General features: G+C 42.1%; 1 protein-coding gene across 2 annotated transcripts in view; it reads left to right on the top strand.

Annotated features, from left to right (window-relative positions):
• The window catches only part of LOC121002419 (tetraspanin-4-like), a 130,257-nt gene that overhangs the window by 94,116 nt on the left and 14,872 nt on the right, over nt 1-21,269 (top strand). Inside the window, exons 2-5 of one of the 2 annotated variants that reach the window (XM_040433885.1) lie at nt 7,704-7,783; nt 13,342-13,533; nt 15,553-15,627; nt 17,015-17,116. In XM_040433885.1, coding sequence (XP_040289819.1) covers nt 7,715-7,783; nt 13,342-13,533; nt 15,553-15,627; nt 17,015-17,116 — 438 coding nt within the window. In that variant the 5' untranslated portion in view covers nt 7,704-7,714. Of the gene's footprint in view, nt 1-7,465; nt 7,784-13,341; nt 13,534-15,552; nt 15,628-17,014; nt 17,117-21,269 lie in introns of those variants that run through there. The other variant, XM_040433878.1, reaches the window with a different exon arrangement.

The raw sequence follows: 21,269 nt of genomic DNA, 5'->3' as shown, positions 1-21,269 counted from the left end.
ACCAAATAAAAGTAAAAAATAAAAAGGAAAAAGTGTAAAAATTTTTAAAGTGACGATGTCCCCCAAGGTCTTTTTATGACCTCTTGGCGGACATATTATGTAGCAGAAATATATAAAAAATGTTGTTAAAAAAAAGATTCAAAAAAAGAAAATATATCAAATAAAAAACACCCACACCAACCAAAACCGTCACCATTACCGCCCCATTCACATGAAACTATACATATTATATAATAAAACGGCCTACACAAAATAGGTAACTAATTATAATAATTTATTTTGGTGTCAGTTTGCATATTTAAAAAATAAGGAGCTATAGTTTGAGAAAAAAAAATACTTTTTAAAAACATTTTGTACAGTTTCCCCAAATAAAAATTGTTGCAAAAATGATTTTGGTAGTCCAACAAATAAGATAGTTACAACCGTTTGAACCACCACGTGCGCTAAATCACTAAAAAGTGTCCGGTCATTAAGGCCTGGGAAAAAGTGTTCATAGGAACGCTGATATCTTATATCTGGCCGGTATAATCGTGCAGCTGATCAGTCGATAAACAAGCAATTGTGTAGTAAAAATGAAGGCGGAATGACTGTGGCAGCGATCACTCCTCCCCAGTCACTTTGCACTGGCTTGTGTAATAGGCAGATGAGTGCCGATCAACATTTTTTTATTTGCGGCCCCTTGAAACAGAGCAATGTGACAATGCGGCCCCAGACCAAAAAAGGTTGTGCACCCCTGCACTAGTCAGACCCAGGGCCGTCTTTAATGATGATTGGACCCTGGGTAAAAATTTACTTGGGCCCCCTGGATTCCGCCTTCCCACACCTTAGCAGGCAATCACGCCCTCCACCACAACACACACACAAAAAATCCACACATCTGGTAGAGTCCAGTGAATGACTGTAAATGCTTCCAGTTCTGAAGACTCCAGCGGCTCAGGATCAGTGCTTTGGGCAGCTGGGCTCAGGCTGGAAGTGGGCACCGCTCTGCAGGAAGGAGACCAGGGCTCGGCTCACCCTAGTGTTACAGTGCACCCCAGCACCCCACAGTATGCAGTATAGCACCCTATAGTATACAGCACCACACAGTATGCAGTATACAGCACCCCACAGTATACAACACCTCACAGTATACAGTAGAGCAGTATAGCACCTCACCGTATACAGCACCCCAAACTATACACGATACAGCACCTCACACTATACAGCCCCCCACACTATACAGTATAGCACTCCACACTATACAGCACCCAAAGTATACAGCCCCCCCCCCACAGTATACAGTACAGCAGTATAGCACTCCACAATACACAGTACCCACAGTATACAGTATACAGCCCCCCACACTATACAGGCCCCCCACACTATACAGGCCCCCACAGTATACAGCCCCCCACACTATACAGGCCCCCCACACTATACAGGCCCCCCACACTATACAGGTCCCCCCACAGTATACAGGCCCCCACAGAGTATACAGGCCCCCACAGTATACAGGCCCCCACAGTATACAGGCCCCCCACACTATAAAGCCCCCCCCACAGTATACAGGTCCCTCCACAGTATACAGGCCCCACCGAGTATACAGGCCCCCACAGTATACAGGCCCCCCACACTATACAGCCCCCCCACAGTATACAGGCCCCCCACAGTATACAGACCCCCCCACAGTATACAGGTCCCCCACAGTATATAGGCCCCCACAGAGTATACAGGCCCCCACAGTATACAGACCCCCCACACTATACAGCCCCCCACAGTATACAGGCCCCCAACAGTATACAGCCCCCTACAGTATACAGCACCCCACTATACAGTAGTTTACAGTATATTAGCATAACAGTCCCTGTCACCTTTTTCTGATGTAATCTTCACACAAAAAAGCTCCACAGTTAAGGCAAACTTCTCCTGCAACACTCCTGATAGGACCTTGATGACCTCATAGCCATGTGACCAGTAATATTGCTAGGTTACTGGTCACATGGTGATGATGTCATCTAAGGTCCTAGATCACAGCTAAGGTCCTAGATCACAGCTGACAGCCTGACACCTGGGGCAGTGGCTAGCGGCACTCAAGAGGCAGCTGCCTTGGGCCCCCCAGGAGCAACTGGGCCCGGGGCAGCTGCCCCTTTTGCCCCTTGGTAAAGACGGCCCTGGTCAGACCCCACATGGAGTACTGTGTACAGTTCTGGGCTCCTGTGAACAAGGCAGACATAGCAGAGCTGGAGAGGGTCCAGAGGAGGGCAACTAAAGTAATAACTGGAATGGGTGGATTACAGTACCCAGAAAGATCATCAAAATTAGGGTTATTCAGTTTAGAAAAAAGACGACTGAGGGGAGATCTAATAACTATGTATAAATATATCAGGGGTCAGTACAGAGATCTCTCCCATCATCTATTTATCCCCAGGACTGTGACTGTGACAAGGGGACATCCTCTGAGTCTGGAGGAAAGAAGGTTTGTACACAAACATAGAAGAGGATTCTTTACGGTAAGAGCAGTGAGACTATGGAACTCTCTGCCTGAGGAGGTGGTGATGGTGAGTACAATAAAGGAATTCAAGAGGGGCCTGGATGTATTTCTGCAGCGTAATAATATTACAGGCTATAGTTATTAGATTTCTGGAGAGGTCACGGAGTTAGGGTACCATTCACATGACTGTAATGTTTTGCGGTCCGCAAATTGCGGATCTGCAAAACATGGATACCCACATACCGGCCGTGTGCATCCCGCCACTATATAGAAAATGCCTATTCTTGTCCGCAATTGCGACCCATAATATACATGCTCTGTATCCATAATATATTTAGCAAAACAGCCGACACAAAATAGGGAACCCATTATCATAACACCTTATTTTGGGGTCAGTTTGCATATTTAAAAAAATAAAAAATTATAGATTGAAAACAAAACTATTTTTTTCCCCAAAAAAAAAAAAAATCTCTAAAAAAACATATAAACAAAAAGCCTTAGGTGTCACATAAAATGTTTCAAAAATGATTTTGATAGTCCAACAAATAAAAAAGTTAGGACCATTAAACCACTAGGTGTGCTGAATCACGAAAAAGTGTCTGGTCATTATAGCCTTTTCATGCCCGGTCGTTAAAGGGTTACAAAAAGGTTTTGTTTTTTTCTAGAAAAGGCGCAATTCTTATCCATGGACTGCTTTTGCTATTACAATTCAGTCCCATTCACTTCAGTGGAGCTGAACTGCAACATAATGAGCGACATCGTATGGAGTACATCAACTTCTCTGGAATTAATCACTTGCTGTCATATGCATAATGTGCTTCCTTCATTTACAAAGGGACAGTGACACCAAATACCAAGGCCCACCAAAAATGCAAGCTGCGAATATTATTTAAGCCTCATTCACACGTCCGTGCTCAAATCCGTGAGAAGGTGGTCAGTGATGCATCCGTGTGTCCGTTTTTTGCTGTCTGTGTTGCATCTGTGTTTCACTGACACTGAACAGCTGAAAAATAATTTTCAAAGCATCTCTTCTTAATGATCCGTGAAACACGGATGCAACACGGATTGCATCCGTGGTTTTCACGGACCCATAGACTATAATGGACGTGATGGATCCGTGAATACGGACAAAATAGAGCGTGCATCCATGCTGAAAACACGGACCCACGGACCGTGCTAAATCACTGATGTCTGAATACACACATTAAAATGAATAGGGACGTGTGCTGTCCGTGGAGAACACGTACAGCACACGTCCGTGAAACACTGACGTGTGAATGAGGCTTTATTCTGTGTATAGAAATTTAAAGGTTCTTAGAGACTAGGTTACCTAAAAAAAGGCCTGATGACAGTGAACAATAGCAGAAGCACAGCACATAGAGATGTGGCGCACTAGCAGTTAGTGTCCCTTTAATATAGGCTTTAGGTTTAGTGCCATTGAAAGGAAATCCATCTGTAATGGGGTCATTAGGAAGACTCCCGACACCCCACTAATTATCACAATAACACTGCAGCCTCTGATACATAATTCAGGAATCTTTGGCGCGACTGCATCTGACACTATTTAGAGGGGCTTCATTATGCTACTTTGGGAGTTGCAGGGACAGATGAGATCATTATCTATATAGCTTCCCATATTGCATCTGTCACCTTCCATCTGTCTTTGATCTAGGATGGGTCATGTGTCTTTAAAATTGCAACCTCTCAATGGAGTAAAGGCAGCAGGCGGATGACCCTATAGCTGTGCAAGATTATTTTTTTTTTTCTGCTTTTTCAGTCAAAAGTACAAGTTGCTGCATTGCAGTGCAGGGTGACATCCCAGCCCCACACTCAGCTCTTCTGCTCCACTTTCTTTTGAGTATTTTCCCCCCACATTTCTATATATATATGAATGTGTTAGCGCCTCGCTTGCTGCCTGATCTCTTCCCATCTCTCCCAGTTATCCGCTCTAACCCACACTCTCTCCTCGCTGAATATATGTTCCACTGCTGTATCTACTTTGATGCCTCTCCAATTCCCTCCTCTCACATCCCTGACCCTCTCTGTGCCTTGACTACCAATATTTCCCCCTTTTAGCTCTGCTGTCCTTTCCCCCCCCCCCATCTCCCATGTCCTCTTACCACCGTGCCTTGGAAGGAGCAGGATCACAAGCTGTCAGCACTGGAAGGCTTTTTTTTTTGGGGGGGGGACGGTGGGAATCAGGCAAGACTCGATTCTCTGGCGTAAGACAGATTCCTGCAGTTCTGAGATCTCATAATCAGAATTCTTTTCTAATTATTAATAATGGAATTCATGAGCCTAATGATGAGATGCATCCTGAAAGTGCCTTTGGAATATACACAGCTCCCTGAAGATTTAGCTGCTGAGGACTGGAGGATCTGAGAGCAAACTCCAAGAGAGAAGAGGTGGAAAGTGGTTATTTGCTGAGAATGCAGAACAGACAATGAAAAAGCTCCTCTGACGACAAGACAACCCAAGATGCATATTGTTACTGCAACCATTGCCTGCAGTTCGCCTCCTCTGCATCCCGTCTCCTTGTGTTAGTCCCTTATAGGCTCTCTATTCTTTAAAATCTTTCATTCATTACAACTGTAAATTTTTTGCATCGGCTGGAAACTGTCTTAAAGGACCCCACTCATTCAGAGAAGAACTTGATTTATTTAGAAGAGTCCTAGAATCTTGAGAAGCCAAGGGCTAGCCTCTAGCCATCTCTCTCCATAGACGTATATATGGTAGCAGTATGTCAGTTTATTTTTACATCTAAGTAGACCTGCAATGTTCCAGGGATAACCTTGATGATCCCAGCTTGAGGAGCACCGCTTTTACTTCAATGGCTTGCTATGCCAGCTTGTCCCTCAGGAGCTGACAGGGGACTTTTCGGACATCTCTGCGGAAACTGAGTGCATACCACTTTAAGAGGCGATGTTCATTTGCTAGTACCTGCAAGAGGAGGACCATACTTTAAAAATAGGCACCCCACCAAGATCCTGTTACACATGAGGACACATGATCCACACATGGTGGACTTCATCCAGCTGGATCAAGTGCTTCATCATGAATTGCTAAACAGTGGAAGCTAGGGGAAACATGACCTTCTCACCTCCTTCTATCCACCATGCTTGCTTCTTGACCTCTCTTGTTATCTGACTTTCTTCACAGCTTTAGTTCTGCTTTGGAAATTCCCCCATGGTTTTGTTCTTTGTCACCCTCTTTTGTCTTTATTAACCTCTTCATCTATATTGTTGACCAAGAGTGACCTCCTACAGCTTTGTGTATTTCATCATCACCATCAATAATCATGTTGTTTTGTATAAGTAGGTTTAGTTCATTTATCGGTTTTAGCATTAATGTGAAAATATGAACCAAATGTTTTTTTTCTTGTGGGTATGTACTAATGGGATCTTTCTTAGTGTGCCACCTACATGTAATAACAGTCTCTAGTACAGTAGAGTATTATAGGCATAAAGTCTAATTTCTCTAACTACTTACATCTTATCTCCTGAGACATCCCAGATCTCCATATTTTGTAGTTCATAGAATGCATATGTAGAAAGGTATTTGCATGTGAATCATTTTGGATAATGTTGGTCTATAGTGTCTAGAGCCATTTTGGGTCACAAGCCAGGTTGTCACGTCAGATGTTTCAGTTATAGCATGAATTATTTTATCACGCCTTATACTGTTCACTAGGATATTGATTTGCAGGAAAATAGTTAAGTGTTCTGGTTTCTTCATCTGCGTTTGGTCCTTGAGGGTTGATGTTAGATCCTCCTTACAGGAACTCTGCAAGCGGCTAGAATATCTTTCCATACTTCCTGCCATAACATTCTTGTTGTCTTTTGGATATACATGGTGATATCCCACCGAGAACCACAATCATTAATTGTTAGAGAAATTCTGAAGGGACATTTTATCTGCTTCTATGTAGCATAGGGGGATATTGAATGCTAATTTGTATTCTGTTGACATTTTCTGTTCCATGCTTGTCCTTTTCAGGACCTCAACCTTACTAAAGAGTTTATAAATAATTGTGGATAGGTTCTTGTGCTCGGTTAGGAATCAGCTTTCTCAGCTTTAAGTCATTTGTGCTGACATTTTAACTGGAACCGCTTGGAAATTAAGAGATCAAGTAATAGATATCTGCCCTTCTTTGTTTGCTGTTAATAGACATCTGGTTATCTCTTCCTGACTGTCCATTGAACGAGTGCCATTGATCTAAAGGGGTCATATTCAATGTGGATGTCTCTGCTTCCATGTGACCTATAGGGAAACAAGAAATCAGCAGTACAGTGGAAAGTTGTTAGAATACAAACTCTGATCTCTTTGAAGGTTTGTGTTCCTCTGAAGGTCTCAGCCATGTGCGACCCTTGGATAGAGATGCATAACCTTTCCCCCATATGGTGAAATTGGCTAAACTTCCATTGTAATTTTTGGCACTGCTTTGCTGTTTCACTAAATATTTTTCTACTTTTTTGTTGCTTTTGTATCTAATACTTGTGAGAGATAACATGAAAGAAGGCCCAGGGGTATGTGGAAACCGAACCTCTAATTAGTGTGAGCTGTCAACCACCAAGCGGAGGTGGCATTGCAAACTACTGTAGGAGATCAAAGGCAGTAATGATTAGAATTTGATCATACTAAATAGAGCAATGTTATTTCTCCTCTTTCTACGGCAACCTAAATATATTCAGTTTTCCAATATGTATAATTTATGGCTCTCTTCTCTTAAAGCGTAAGCTTTCTGGTGCAGTCAGTTATGTGGAGCACTGACTCCTATATGTTCTCTGTACACTGCTTGTTGGGTCTTTTTTTTAAAGACTTCTTTTTAATAAAATCATGTTCAAGAGCAAACATATTCTTATAAGAACTCTTGGTCTGGACTTGTAGAAAACATGGAAATAAGTGTTTCTATATAGGATTCTAATTACAAGCTCATCTACTGTGGACTGTAAAGTGGACAGAGACTGAAGTCACTTTTCTCAAGTAGGATTTAGGCCTAAAGCAGAGACAATGCAAACATCTAGTAGTGATGACCCAAGCTACAGTCAGAGCTCTCCACCTCGGGGTCGCAGGGCTCGATGGAAAGGAGTTTATCGAGGCCGTTGGGGGGTTGCGGACAGCTGTTCCTTCAGTGGGGTACAGTCTAATCCAGAAGAGCAAAACTCAGGGGAGACCAAAAAGGAAAACCGAGTTATTGTCCTGTATCTGGATCTATCTTTTCTTTTGCTTCTAGAACTCAAGAAAATGAGTATGACACGTGGGTGCCTACTCTGCATCAAAATCACTATGTTCATCTTTAACCTCATCTTCTGGGTAAGTAGACTTTTCAGAAGTATTATACTATTAATAAATATTAATGAGTCTGGAAATATAAGCCATTAAGATGCCGTCTTGTGTGAAGTCTTAAATGTGTTGTTCCCATCATACACATTTTATTTCTTTCTGCAACTCCATCTCTTTTGGGGCTAACCCTGATGTCAGGAGAAAGAAGGATCGGGCATGTTGGATTTTAACATGCCTGCAGCCTGATCCTTTGTTTCCACAGGAGATAGGTCAGAGGTGTCTGTCAGGTTATTCCCCTCACCTCATTGAAAACACATGCACCCTTGGGTGAGCCCAGCATGTATGTGTGTGGCATAGTAGGAAGAAATCTTAAGGTGGTGTGGCTTCCTTTGCTTCTCTAATGATGGCAACATGTGACACAACTGGAAAATATATAAAATTCTGTCCAATGTGTTGTCCAAGTAGAAGCAAACCCTAGATAGATTTTCATGTGCAATGCTGTTCATATATAACCCCCAACAATCCACAGTTCTATTATGCAAGTTAAGAGGAAGTTCTATACCATGTCTATGCAAAGCAATAATTGTTCAATTTATTTAAGGGTTTTTACAGGGGAATTTTTTTAACAGGGGCAGAATGAGTTAAATATAATCATTCACCCTCACTGATACTCCACTGCTGCCATTTTGATGCTGCTCTGTTCCTCCCTTCTGTCCAATTACTGGTCTCCATCTCAACACACAGGAAAAGGGCTGGACTGCCCGTTCTGCCAATTACTGACTGAGCCAGGTCAACGCTACGGTCAATGATTGGCCAAGTGGGCAGTCCAATCCAATTACTGTGTGTCAAGACCAGGAAGTGGAGGGCAGTGGGGAGCGGAGTAGCATCGGAACTGCAGCAGCGGGGATTGTTGAGGGTGAGTAATGAATATTTTTTATTTTGAACCCATACTATCCGTGTTTTAAAAAATAATAATTCCCTTGAAAAATCCCTTGAATACGTTATTCCCATATGTACACTTGTGGCACGACCCTGTCTCGCTGCTGTGAGTGGGGAGGTGGTTGCGCATGTGCAACTCCCTCCTTTCTTTCTACAGGAGTTCCAAAAATAGCAGAGTAAGGCTGGTTTCACATATGCGGCAAGAGATCTGGCAGGCTGTTCCAGCAGAGCAGTTTTTTGTCCGGCTGAATCTCGGCATATTTGCTGGGTATCGGCCGGATCTCCTCCAGACTCCATTATAGTTAATGGGCCCAGCGGGCATTCCGGTACTGTCTGGCAGTGCTGGATCCAGAAAGCTTCCGCCAGAGAACAGCCTGCCGGATCTCCTGCCGCACATGTGAACTAGCCTAAGCATGCTTGGCTATTTTTGGAGTTTCAAAAGTTAATAACTTAATTATAACTATATGCCCCAAATATTGCCTACAAAAGCTGCAACTTAGGTTGCAAAATACAAGGCTCCATACAGCTACACCAACATAACAGCAAAAAATGTCTAATTTTCTGAATGCAGGGAAGCAAAAACTTTCCATACAGCATAAATGCTAGATAAGTGGGGGTCCCACCTCTAGGACCTTTACCTATTGGAAAAATCTGCTGCTCCCCATAGAACTCAATGGAGTCCCCATAGAATACAGTGGCAAAATGGCCACTTTAGCTTGCAGGCCTCTCAATTGAAGCCTCTGGGATTAAGGCCTCAGGCACACAACTGTGTTTGTATTTCGGTCTGCAAAAAATGGATCAGCAAAATACGGATGCCTTCCATGTGCATTCCCTATTTTTCTCACTCCCATCAATAGAAAGGGCTATTATCATCCACACTACAGACCAGAATAGGTCATGTTCTATCATTTGCGGAACAACCACAGAGATCTATAAAAAATGAAGATGTCTGCATGGCCCCTTCAAAATGAATGGGTCAGTGTGCTATCTTTAAAATGTTCAGTGTAGACCTTGAATGAAAAATACGGTAGGGCCTTGCTAAGCAGATTAAGAAGGTGTGAAACTAATCACAATCAAGTACAGTTTTACGTAAAAAACACCTATGAGAAGATTTTTCTTTAAAAAAAACTAATTTAATTCAGGTAGAGGCTTAAATTCAATGCAAAGAACAGAAGCACAAAAGAAATTGGTTAATTATAATCCTCTGCCCACGGTTGTGTCCTAGCACATGGCGATCCACATTTTCAAACAAGATTGGTCTCGCTGCTGTATTATCTTTTTAGTTAACATGCACAGAACATAATTGTCATGAGGTGGGCGGACATAATTGCCCGAAAATTTTATTTGTTGATAAAAATGTTTATTTAACAAAAAAAAAAATCAAGACAAATTCTGATTCCTGTAGCTCATTTATTTTTAATACCTACCTATATTTCCAATACAATACACAGCTGATAGATCAGGTCAGGGGGGTAACAAGTACCCATAGGGCCCCATAGCAGTACTCAGAATTAGGTCTCACTCCACCATAACCACCACTGGTGGACATGAGAAGCTAGGAATGTTGTAATCCATACAGCTATCATGTTGCCCTCTTCTGCAGCCCCCTGTTCACACTTCTTTCCATTTTCCTGCACACATTGGTCACCCCAGCTACTGAGCCACATTGTCTGCTACTCTGATTCCCTTGCTCTACACATACTGTATACTAAGGGGAACAGTTGGTTTACCTTTGGGCATGTGGCCATGAAAGTGGTCCCCTTCAGCTACTGGGTCCTATAGCTGCTGCTAGGCCTAATCCCTTTGCAGCTACACCTTTAAACTGAATTTGTCATCCGAAAACGACCTATTGTTTAAATCACGTTTTTTAACATATTTTTTAATAATTTTTTATATTTTACATTTTTCATGTCACTATCTATATTTAAACAAAAAACATAAAATCCTGCAGTTTTCCCACTGGCCACTAAGCCTAATAATTGGCACCATTTCTGGGTCTGTACAGATCACTTTATTGCAGTTATCTGCTTATCTGTCATTCTAATCCTGCCTGCAATGATATTACTTCTGTGTATAGATAAGACAGGATCCACCATTCACAATTAGTGATTGTCAGAGCTTATCTATTCTTACCTTGCACAATGACCTCTGCACAGGTCACAGAGCATGCCTAGAAAACTCTACCATAGAAGTCAATGAGGTCCCCTCCTGACCATTGTGTCTATAAAACATTAGGCTGCCGTAAAGCAATTTTTTATTGCTGTTAAGTGAAGAGTTGGTCGGCACTCCTAGTCAATGTGATGGTGCTCAGTGGTAAATATTTCAATACGCCAAAGTATAGCAAGACCACGGCACTCCAATAGTTAATTCATATAGATATTAGTAATTTATTGGTTCCATCCACAGTAGTAAATAGACAACGTTTTGGTCCAACCTAGACCTTGTTCACGGCCTTGATATAGGGCATGACATCAAGGCCCTATATGACATCAAGGCTGTGAACAAGGTCTAGGTTAGACCGAAACATTGGCCATTGTCTAATTACTACTGTGGATGGAACCAATAAACCACTAATATCTATTTAACTTAACTATTGGAGTGTCGTGGTCTTGCTATAAATGCTGTTAAGAACAGCTCAGGCAAGATGGCCGCCCCCATAATCATGTTCAAGAAACAGAATAAAAAAAATCTGCAATCAGAAAATAGAAAGAGATTAGAAAAAGAATATGTGCAATCAATATGAAAACATTTTTGGTGACACATTTCCTTTTAGAGTGTAAAATGTACGCACATTTTCAGAAATTATACAGTAATGATGATTATTCATCTTATTTATATGAAATTGGAAAATACATTTTATATGACACACGGCATGAGAAAATACCCTCCGTCCTGAAATGCCTAAGCATTCTGGGATGACTTATGCATTCACCATTCTGGGATTTATATAGCAGTAAGCTGGTGCTGAACTATACCACCTCCTACATTGTCATCCAAACTTAAACGCCCACTTTAACCGGCTTAGGGGGGGGAGAAAGTTGGGCGAAAGCCACTGAAAGTACATCAAGTCAGAGGAGCAAAACACGTCGGTTCCATTTGATGATTTGGAAGATGGAGAGAAGATCCACCTTTTAACATTGGCAATATAATCTGAACTCTTTACAGCATTTCTTCTTGAACTTTTATTACACATTTTATTTTCCTCAGTGTACTATATTATTTCTTGTTACCTGGAATCCATCAACAGGCTTCTTAGGTTAGATTTACATCTGCACATCTGAATCTTCCGGTCCATAGGATCATGAAAATACTGTAGAATTCAAACAGTGATGGATCCATCAAATGATGGACATCGGTGGTGCCTGATGGGTTTCTCTCATGGCGTCCATTATGTTATCGGTATAAAACAATGCCGCAGGCTATGCTATTTTTTTCCCCCTATCTTCACTTTATGACAGACTGTGCTATAGAGGCTCCTCATGAAACCTCCGACACGGATGTGAACCTAGCCTTAGCTGCTGATGACTAAAATTCTTATCAATGTTATATATCTCTCTGTTTAGTACTTTGAGTGCACAAGGGTGCTGTGAAGGAGTTGTAGGAGTAATTGGCTCATTAAACCCTTTAATTCCATCCATGACTACTTGGCTTATAGGCACACAAATACATGTTACTGTAGAAAAAGTAAAGACTTAGGCAATATTAACCAAGATCTATATATATTTATGTGTAAATGAGCATAAGTAGGGGCATAGCTATAGGGGATACAGAAATAGCAGTCACACTCGAGCCCTGGTGCCCAAGAGAGTCCAAGTGTTCCCCTGCCACATAAGCAGCCATCGGTAGTCTAAATGCCATTTGGTAGGTGGCGGGCTGTTACAGATATTCATACGGAGCCGAGGAGCTTTAATTTAAAGCTGCAAGCACAAGTTATTAAATTTGAGGCACACATTCCATAAGAAGATCTGTCTTCTCTGCTACATAGCATTCAATATGGAAATGCCATCTCTATTGCTTGTTGTGCATGAGACCATATTTTTTCCCTAAAAACTCATCTGGATCATGTAGCAATTTGAATGTAGGTCCTTCCTAATTAGAATACTAGATGCCACGTATCCTGGCGATAAAGCCAATGTTCAGTTTCTTTTAATTACCACCTCTTTTTAAGAGGAGGGTTATATTGAACTATGCACATAAAAAAAAAACTTTAAAAAAAATGGGTTGCTTCTAGAGTTAAAGTCGCAAAAGGAAAATGGCCTAAAAGCCTCTAGTAATGACTTTTTCCTTGAAATAATCACCAGGCAGTCATTATAAAATATTGGAAATGGCGCAGGAAGCCTGATTAGAATTACTGTTCATACCGCTGGAAGCTCGATAGGTGTTTAAGTTTACTGTGCATTCGCCCAAGCATGAAATTCACAGCAATACCCTTCCAGCTCTCTGCATACATTTTGCTGAATATTATTTTCATGATTGCCACTGGTCTTTGGGACATAAATCGGCACAAGGCTGCTGTGCCTGCAGCAGATAGTGTATATATATATATATATATATATATATATATATATATATATATTATATTCTAGAGGTGTAGTATATATATATTTATCCTAGGTGCTCCTTCTGAGATTACGTTTCTTTTCCTTCAGCTTGGAGGATGTGGGATCCTTGGAGTTGGAGTCTGGTTGGCTGTTACCCAGGGAAAGTTTGCCACCCTGTCCATTTCTTTCCCGTCACTTTCAGCTGCCAGCCTCTTCATGGTGACAGGATCAGTGATAATGGTGGTGGGCTTCATTGGGTGCCTTGGTGCCGTGACAGAACACAGATGTCTTCTCCTCACAGTAAGTGTTGAATGGTCCTTCTTTGCAGTCCTTTGTATTCACACACTGTTGCATTTGTTGATGTGTTTTACCATTTCGTACTGTTAGGCTACATGCATACGACAGTGAAAAGCGGACATGTGATGAACATTTTTTTTTTTAACAGCCATCACCCATTTCAAGACCAATGGTAGTCTATGGGGTATTCACACGGCAGTTTTTTTGATGGCCAGTGAATAACGGATGTCAAAAAATAGAACGTGTTCTATCTTGTCCATTTTTCACTGACCAACTGCCCCCCTACAAATGAATGGGTCCGTTTTTTAACGTCTGTTTCTTAGAAAGGCATCAGTGAAAAAAAAATCAGTTAAAAATGGATGGTTTATTAGTTTTTAACAGACGTTTTTTTTTCAATGTAGTGTGCATGTAGCCTCAGGGTCAATTCAGACGTCCGTAGTATTTTGCGGTCCACAACAGGACATGCTCTATTTTTTTGCGGTGCCGAGGACCGGAAGTGCGGATGCGGACAGCACACTGTGTGCTGTCTGCATCTTTTCCGGCCCCATTGAAAATGAATGGGTCTGCACCAGTTCCACATAATTGCAGAACGAATCCGGACCATTTATACGGACATGTAAATGGACCCTTAGTCACACATATGTATGTAAATGTTTCTGGCGGTAAACTATTTCCGAACTTCTGTCAGCTCACCCATGAAGGGTAGATTCACACCTCCATTTAACTGATCCAGCAGGGTGATCCGGCAGAGAACAGCCTGCTGGGGTTCACCGGATCTGGCTTAGCTGGATACTGCCGTTCACCACTGGATCCCATTGACTATAATGGGATCTGGCAGGGATCCGGCCACTTTCCGGCATGAGTGCCAAGTTTCAAGTTTCAAAAATGGTACATCCGTATCTATCCGGTAAACTCTGGAACAGCCTACCAGATCAGTTAAACAGAAGTGTGAACCTACCATAACAAACAGTCTCAATCAGCCTCACCTCAAGTCTAAAATGACTGGTAACAGGGAACTACAAAAAAGTAGTCATACCCCTTGAACTTTTCCACATTTTTTCACGTTACCACCCACAAACTGTAGGGAGAACCTGTCAGTGCAATCTGCAGGCAGCAGGTTATAAAGCAGGAGGAGCGCAGCAGATTGACATCTAGTTTTGTGGAAAAAGATTCCTTAAAATGTGGGCAGTGCCACTCAATGATTGACAGCTAAGTCTACATGAGTATACAGAGAAGGCCACCCACATGACTCCTAACTGGCTAAGCATTTTCATGGTGACAGGTTTGCTTTAAGTTTTGTCAATGGATGCCAAGTATGGCCTAAATTATATAAACAGTAATAAAGTCACAACATAAGTACCATCTAGTTTTCATGCTAGACTACTATATACTACCCAAGTAACAGTGGTACATAATAATCATATAATACCACCATACAATTCCCAGATAATACCACCCTTCAGCACCCAAGTGATAATTTATAGTACCTAAATAAAAGAACCATAAAGTGGCCAGTCACTTGGTTTCTGTGTCTGTCGATGCCACAGTGGTGGGACTTAGGGTTCATGTTCTCATGTGCAAGAACAGTACCGTATATGGGTCCCTTGCTGTCCTACAACTTGTGTGCCAAGAGCAAGGTAATAGAGATGATTGCCCTATCTTCCAGACATTTCCCCAGGGAGCCAATTTTGATGATATTTGTGAACCAAGGAATACATCTTGTACATTTAGTATACAGTAAGAACAACTTGATGGTGGTGTTGAGCCCACCTCAACAGGTACAGGTTCCACATATGGTTTGTCCACCCCAGGTGATGGGTCAATGTCGCAGCTCTTGTAGATCATCTTGAGATGAATCATGATGACCACTTGATGGCAGAAGCCCTGGAACATGGCCCCTTTACCGTCCCTGTAATCCAGCCTTAGGTGTCCATACATGAGGTGACTGTGTCCACTGTAGATGACTATAGCTGCAATAATGTCACTTTTTATATATGTATGTCTCCCTTTGTCTCCTGTCAGTTCTTTGTGGTGTTACTGATCATCTTCCTCCTTGAAATAATCAGCATGGTGCTATTCTTCACATACAATGACAATGTAAGTGCTCAACTTTAATTTCATAATGATCTCTGAACATGATTTCATTAGACTCATACTAAAAGAAAATGACATTTTATGACCCCTGAAAACCTGTATGTGAACAACCTCATTCAGCCATCAAATTTACAAAATGTGACATGGCAGATAATTTAGTGAAAACGACTTTTTAAAAGATGCCAATATTTTTCATATATCAGTGAATCAGGAGCTGCTCAAAACCTCTGTACTCCTATAGGAACACACAGGAATGGCTTTTGGTTTTGAGTACAGTAAATTCCTTTAATCTGGCATCAGAAGGGCTGTACAGAATTAGAAAAACATTGCTGCTTTCTTCCAAAAACAACGCCACACCTGTCCATAGGTTGTGGCTGGTATTGCAGGTCAGCTGCTTTGAAGTGAATAGGGCTGAGCGGCAATGCCATGTGGACAAATGTGGGACAGTTCCTGGAGGATGGCAGACATGTTTTTCTAATCCTTTAAAACCCCTTTAAATGGGCCTGATAGTTCGATTTCAAATATTCTGAATTATTGAATGCAAGTGTATTGAATTTACTTCTCAGTTTTTAGATTATTTCCCCATTCTGTGCTGGAAGCAGGCAAGAAACTGCGCCATTTTTGGACTATATGTTTTTACCTAGACATCATGGGTGCCAATACACATAGGGGGAGATTTATCAAACTGGTGTAAAGTAGAACTGGCTTAGTTGCCCATAGCAACCAGATTCCACCTTTCATTTTTCACAGCTTCTTTGGAAAATGAAAGGTGGAATCTGATTGGTTGGTATGGGCAACTAAGCCAATTCTAGTTTACACCAGTTTGATAAATCTCCCTCAAAGTTTTTGACCAGGTTTTGATTTTTGCCCCAAAAAGACCCAAAACAATTTTTTGGTAGTGTTTTTAACAGTTTTTTGAGCACAGACAGTAGTGATTGCTCGTCCCTCTATTGCTGCATGCAAATGTAGGTAAATGAGAAAGCAATAATTGGGAATGAAAACTTCATCATTCCTAATCATTGCCCTGTATATCAGCCCATGTGAATGGGCCATACACATTCAGTAGCTATCTGTGGGGGCATTTCTGATGGTGGCCCTACTATACAGGGGCGGTCATCAGTTCCATTGAACCCTTATGTGGGCCGATAGATAAGCCCGTAAACAGCACATACGAGTTGCAATGATAGAGAGGACCTTTAAGGGTTCTTTAACATGACAAAGTATTCTTCCCAGTAACAAGCACTGATTGACTGCATGTCAATCGGCACTCGTTACCTGCATTTAAATGCAGCATTTATGGGGACGAATGGTTGGTAATACAATCACTTGTCCCCTTGCAGGTATCATTTGTTTGCAGCACACCATCTAAGTCTTCTTACTTGTTGTACAGTTCCACAGATATGCACAAGAGGACCTAAAGAAAGGACTATCACTCTATCAGACGGATGGTAATCTTGGTTTGACCAATGCGTGGGACATCGTACAGACAGAGGTATACCTTATCTTCTACCATTGCGTCCCTTCTATAAATTGTATGCAGATAACTCCTAAGTGCCCTCTAGTGGGGCTCATAGTAGCCAGAATTTTATCACGCAAAGGGGTTGTCCAACTTATTTCAAAATCTTCTTAATGTGTTAAAATAGGAATAAAATATTCATACACTAACAAATCAATCCAGCTGTTCCCAGGCTGCAGCAGTGAAGTAGCCATATACAGCTTGTGACCGCTGCAACCAATCACTCGGCTCAGTATGCTTGTGCCTGTGCCATATACCACTCAGGCCTATTTGGCTAATCCCTGTTTTCAGTGATCCATTGGTCACTGCTACAGGGTTAATACTAGGTTCACTACCAAAGGGTTAATACTATGTTCAGTGTCAGAGTTACTAGGATGCTTACAGTGATACTGATTCTGATTCATGTACTATGTAACCCAAAAAGGCTATGTATGGGTAGAAACACTTAACTGGCAGTTTCTTAGTTACACTTGCTGGGTAATGGGCTGGTCCTATTTTCACCTGCTAGTAAGCAAGCTAGAATGAAAACCTGTTTGGTGTGAGCTGCTGCTTTGCAGACCTAGGCGGATCCTTCTTCAGGATTACACCATTTCTGTCATAGAAAGCTGCTGGGAACTACCTCTAAGACAAAGAAGCATTGACTTATTCCAGTTGGTTGAAGACCATGAAGGCCATGCTTGGACTGAGTCAATAAAGGTAACACATCTATAGCTTTAGACTTTACTGCCTGTGGTTTGGGTTATATTGCGTCTGGCACCCTCCACACTACTGAGTTGGAATGGTCATCCAATCTAAGACTGCACCCTGCATGTGGGCCAGGCAAAGAAATATTGAGGAATTGCACTGCTAAGGTAATTTGGGAAGATTGCTAGTGTCTATAGAGAGAGACTCAGGGAGGACCACCATCATAGCCATCTCATATACACAGCTTTTAGGGAAAAGCCTACTTTGTGAAATAAGTCAGGACCGTGCCTGCTACATATACTTGTACTGTGACCCCTATCATCTATTCAGTAAAGGAGAGACTTTATTTTGCTATAATCAAATCGGCATCATCTGTGGTCTCTATACCTGATCCTCATCATCTACCTTCTGTTCTCCTCCCTTACAACCCACTGCTTATTTCTTCTTAACATCAAGGGCACCCCAGCTACCACCAAGCAGGAGACTCTAAAAGTTCAGGGTGTGCCCTGCGAGGGAGAAAGTTTGCACCCCTCTGTTCACTGCTCGTGCGGCCCAGGAGATCGCTGAGTCCGGGATTAACCACTTTGAGGACTACAACCTTCCATTAAAATCTGAGAGTACAAATGCAGCCAGCCAGTCGCAGGGGCAACACGTGAGGTGCACGGTGGACCGATGAGGGGCCAAATAGTATAACACACAGTTCATCAGTTTACTCACGGTTAGCAGAAAGCCTCCCTGGGCTGGCAGCACAGTGTTGAGGTGGACAGCACGAAATCCTCCGGGGCATGCTCTGTGGTAGGAAGCATCAGCCAAGATGGTGGTTGAGGTGCCCTTGATGTTAGGGGTGCTTAGGGTGCTTGTTGCGGCTGAGTCCCTTGATGGTTTTTGTCGTGACGCCAGTACCGTTAATGGTGGTACAACCATAGGTAGTAATAATGAGGTAGACAGTGATAAAGAGGCAAATCACAACTTTTACTTTGGATGTCTTTTGGTTGCAGCAGTACAATTATGCAGTCTCTAGATGGTACAGAGTTAATTCTGCAAATCCACTGTTTTAGGCTTGTCAGGTTTCTTGGGTTTTGGAGCAGTGGGTTAGGTGTACCTGGTTCTCTTAGATGCTTTGGATCCTATTCCTTGTCTTTCCCTACAAGCTAAATATTTTTTGACAGGAAAACTCAACTGTCCCTTAGAAGTTTGGTGTGGCTGCCTGAAGCTAATAAACCTCCACCATGCAAAGGTGTCTGTGGCCCTCAATAATGGCTCTTATCACCGATGAATTCCTAGGAATGCTTGTTTCTTTTCCAGGGAGGCAAACTCTTCTCCTACTGGTCAGGGATGCAAGTCTACAGAAGGAAAACACTCTTCTGCGCCTCACATCTGAGTATCACCTACTAGCGAAGTTGGCTCCACTCACTAATCTGTGTTGCAAAGTCTTCACTCTACATTTTCTTCCCACTAATTTGATCTGACTACCTCAGATCTGCTCTCTTCTGAACTACATCCTGGTCTCAACTCATCTGCCTTGACTAATCTGTCCCACTAGGCCTGACCTAGGTATATACACTCACCTAAAGAATTATTAGGAACTCCATACTAATACGGTGATGGACCCCCTTTTGCCTTCAGAACTGCCTTAATTCTACGTGGCATTGATTCAACAAGGTGCTGATAGCATTCTTTAGAAATGTTGGCCCATATTGATAGGATAGCATCTTGCAGTTGATGGAGATTTGAGGGATGCACATCCAGGGCACGAAGCTCCCGTTCCACCACATCCCAAAGATGCTCTATTGGGTTGAGATCTGGTGACAGTGAGGGCCATTTTAGTACAGTGAACTCATTTTCATGTTCAAGAAACCAATTTGAAATGATTCGAGCTTTGTGACATGGTGCATTATCCTGCTGGAAGTAGCCATCAGAGGATGGATACATGTTCTCATTCTGTTTACGCCAAATTCGGACTCTACCATTTGAATGTCTCAACAGAAATCGAGACTCATCAGACCAGGCAACATTTTCCAGTCTTCAACAGTCCAATTTTGGTGAGCTCGTGCAAATTGTAGCCTCTTTTTCCTATTTGTAGAGGAGATGAGTGGTACCCGGTGGGGTCTTCTGCTGTTGTAGCCTATCCGCCTCAAGGTTGTGCGTGTTGTGGCTTCACAAATGCTTTGCTGCATACCTCGGTTGTAACGAGTGGTTATTTCAGTCAACGTTGCTCTTCTATCAGCTTGAATCAGTCGGCCCATTCTCCTCTGACCTCTAGCATCCACAAGGCATTTTTGCCCACAGGACTGCCGCATACTGGATGTTTTTCCCTTTTCACACCATTCTTTGTAAACCCTAGAAATGGTTGTGCGTGAAAATCCCAGTAACTGAGCAGATTGTGAAATACTCAGACCGGCCCGTCTGGCACCAACAACCATCCCACGCTCAAAATTGCTTAAATCACCTTTCTTTCCCATTTGACATTCAGTTTGGAGTTCAGGAGATTGTCTTGACCAGGACCACACCCCGAAATGCATTGAAGCAACTGCCATCTGATTGGTTAACTAGATAATTGCATTAATGAGAAATAGAACAGGTGTTCCTAATAATTCTTTAGGTGACTGTATATGACCTGAACTCTATCCCCATCTAGTGGTGGGATGTATAAATTGCACCCAATAGGCCTGTTAACAGGGATTTTGCAGATACACAAATGCAAAGTTATACATGACAACCTAGTACTCTTAATAATATAAAAAGTGCTTTTAAGCAGTGCCCACACACGTAGTGGGACGTAGTGGGACGCTGCACAAAATCTCACAAAAGTCCCTTTTCTAGCGGAAGAAGACATTTGGCAAAAATTAGCCAGTTTCATACAGCTTTAGGGCATGGAAAAATGGAACTCTGAGTCAACTTACTTTGGATCTGTTGCTTGGACGTAGAATCTAACCTGGTCTTGGTGTTGTACTATCTCCAAAAGAAAAATGAAAAAGGACAAATCTCCTGCAATTTGCCACTGCAAATCTTTAATAAGTCTCAAGGCAAATATGAAATATGGATGCCTTGAAAAAACTATTCACTGAGGTTCCCAGTACATCGGTGCTGACTAAATCTATATATAATAAAAACAATCAGTCTGAGCATTGCTGTACGCGATGACAAACTCAAACTTGTGCACTTTACTTGATCCCATTATTCACAAATCACAAAGCGCTCTTGTCATATAACTTGTGGTTAACAAATCCCACAATCTGGCTAATCCCCACTGAACTGGACTAAGATGTATCGCAGCTTGTGGTGTTGTCTGTAATCAGAGTGGACGAGAGGGTGAAATGTATAATACAGAAATAAATTGAAGACGTGAATAAGGCTGATATTCTGTCTAAATGCTGTATCGGTGTACATAGTTTGCTGCAGTGATATGTTTCAGAGCCGTCCTCCTGAGTGTTTTGCATTATGT

The sequence above is a fragment of the Bufo bufo genome, chromosome 1 (genome assembly GCF_905171765.1).
Source record: "Bufo bufo chromosome 1, aBufBuf1.1, whole genome shotgun sequence".
NCBI classification, from domain to species: Eukaryota; Metazoa; Chordata; class Amphibia; order Anura; family Bufonidae; genus Bufo; species Bufo bufo.
This window is presented reverse-complemented; position numbering and strand designations above follow the sequence as displayed.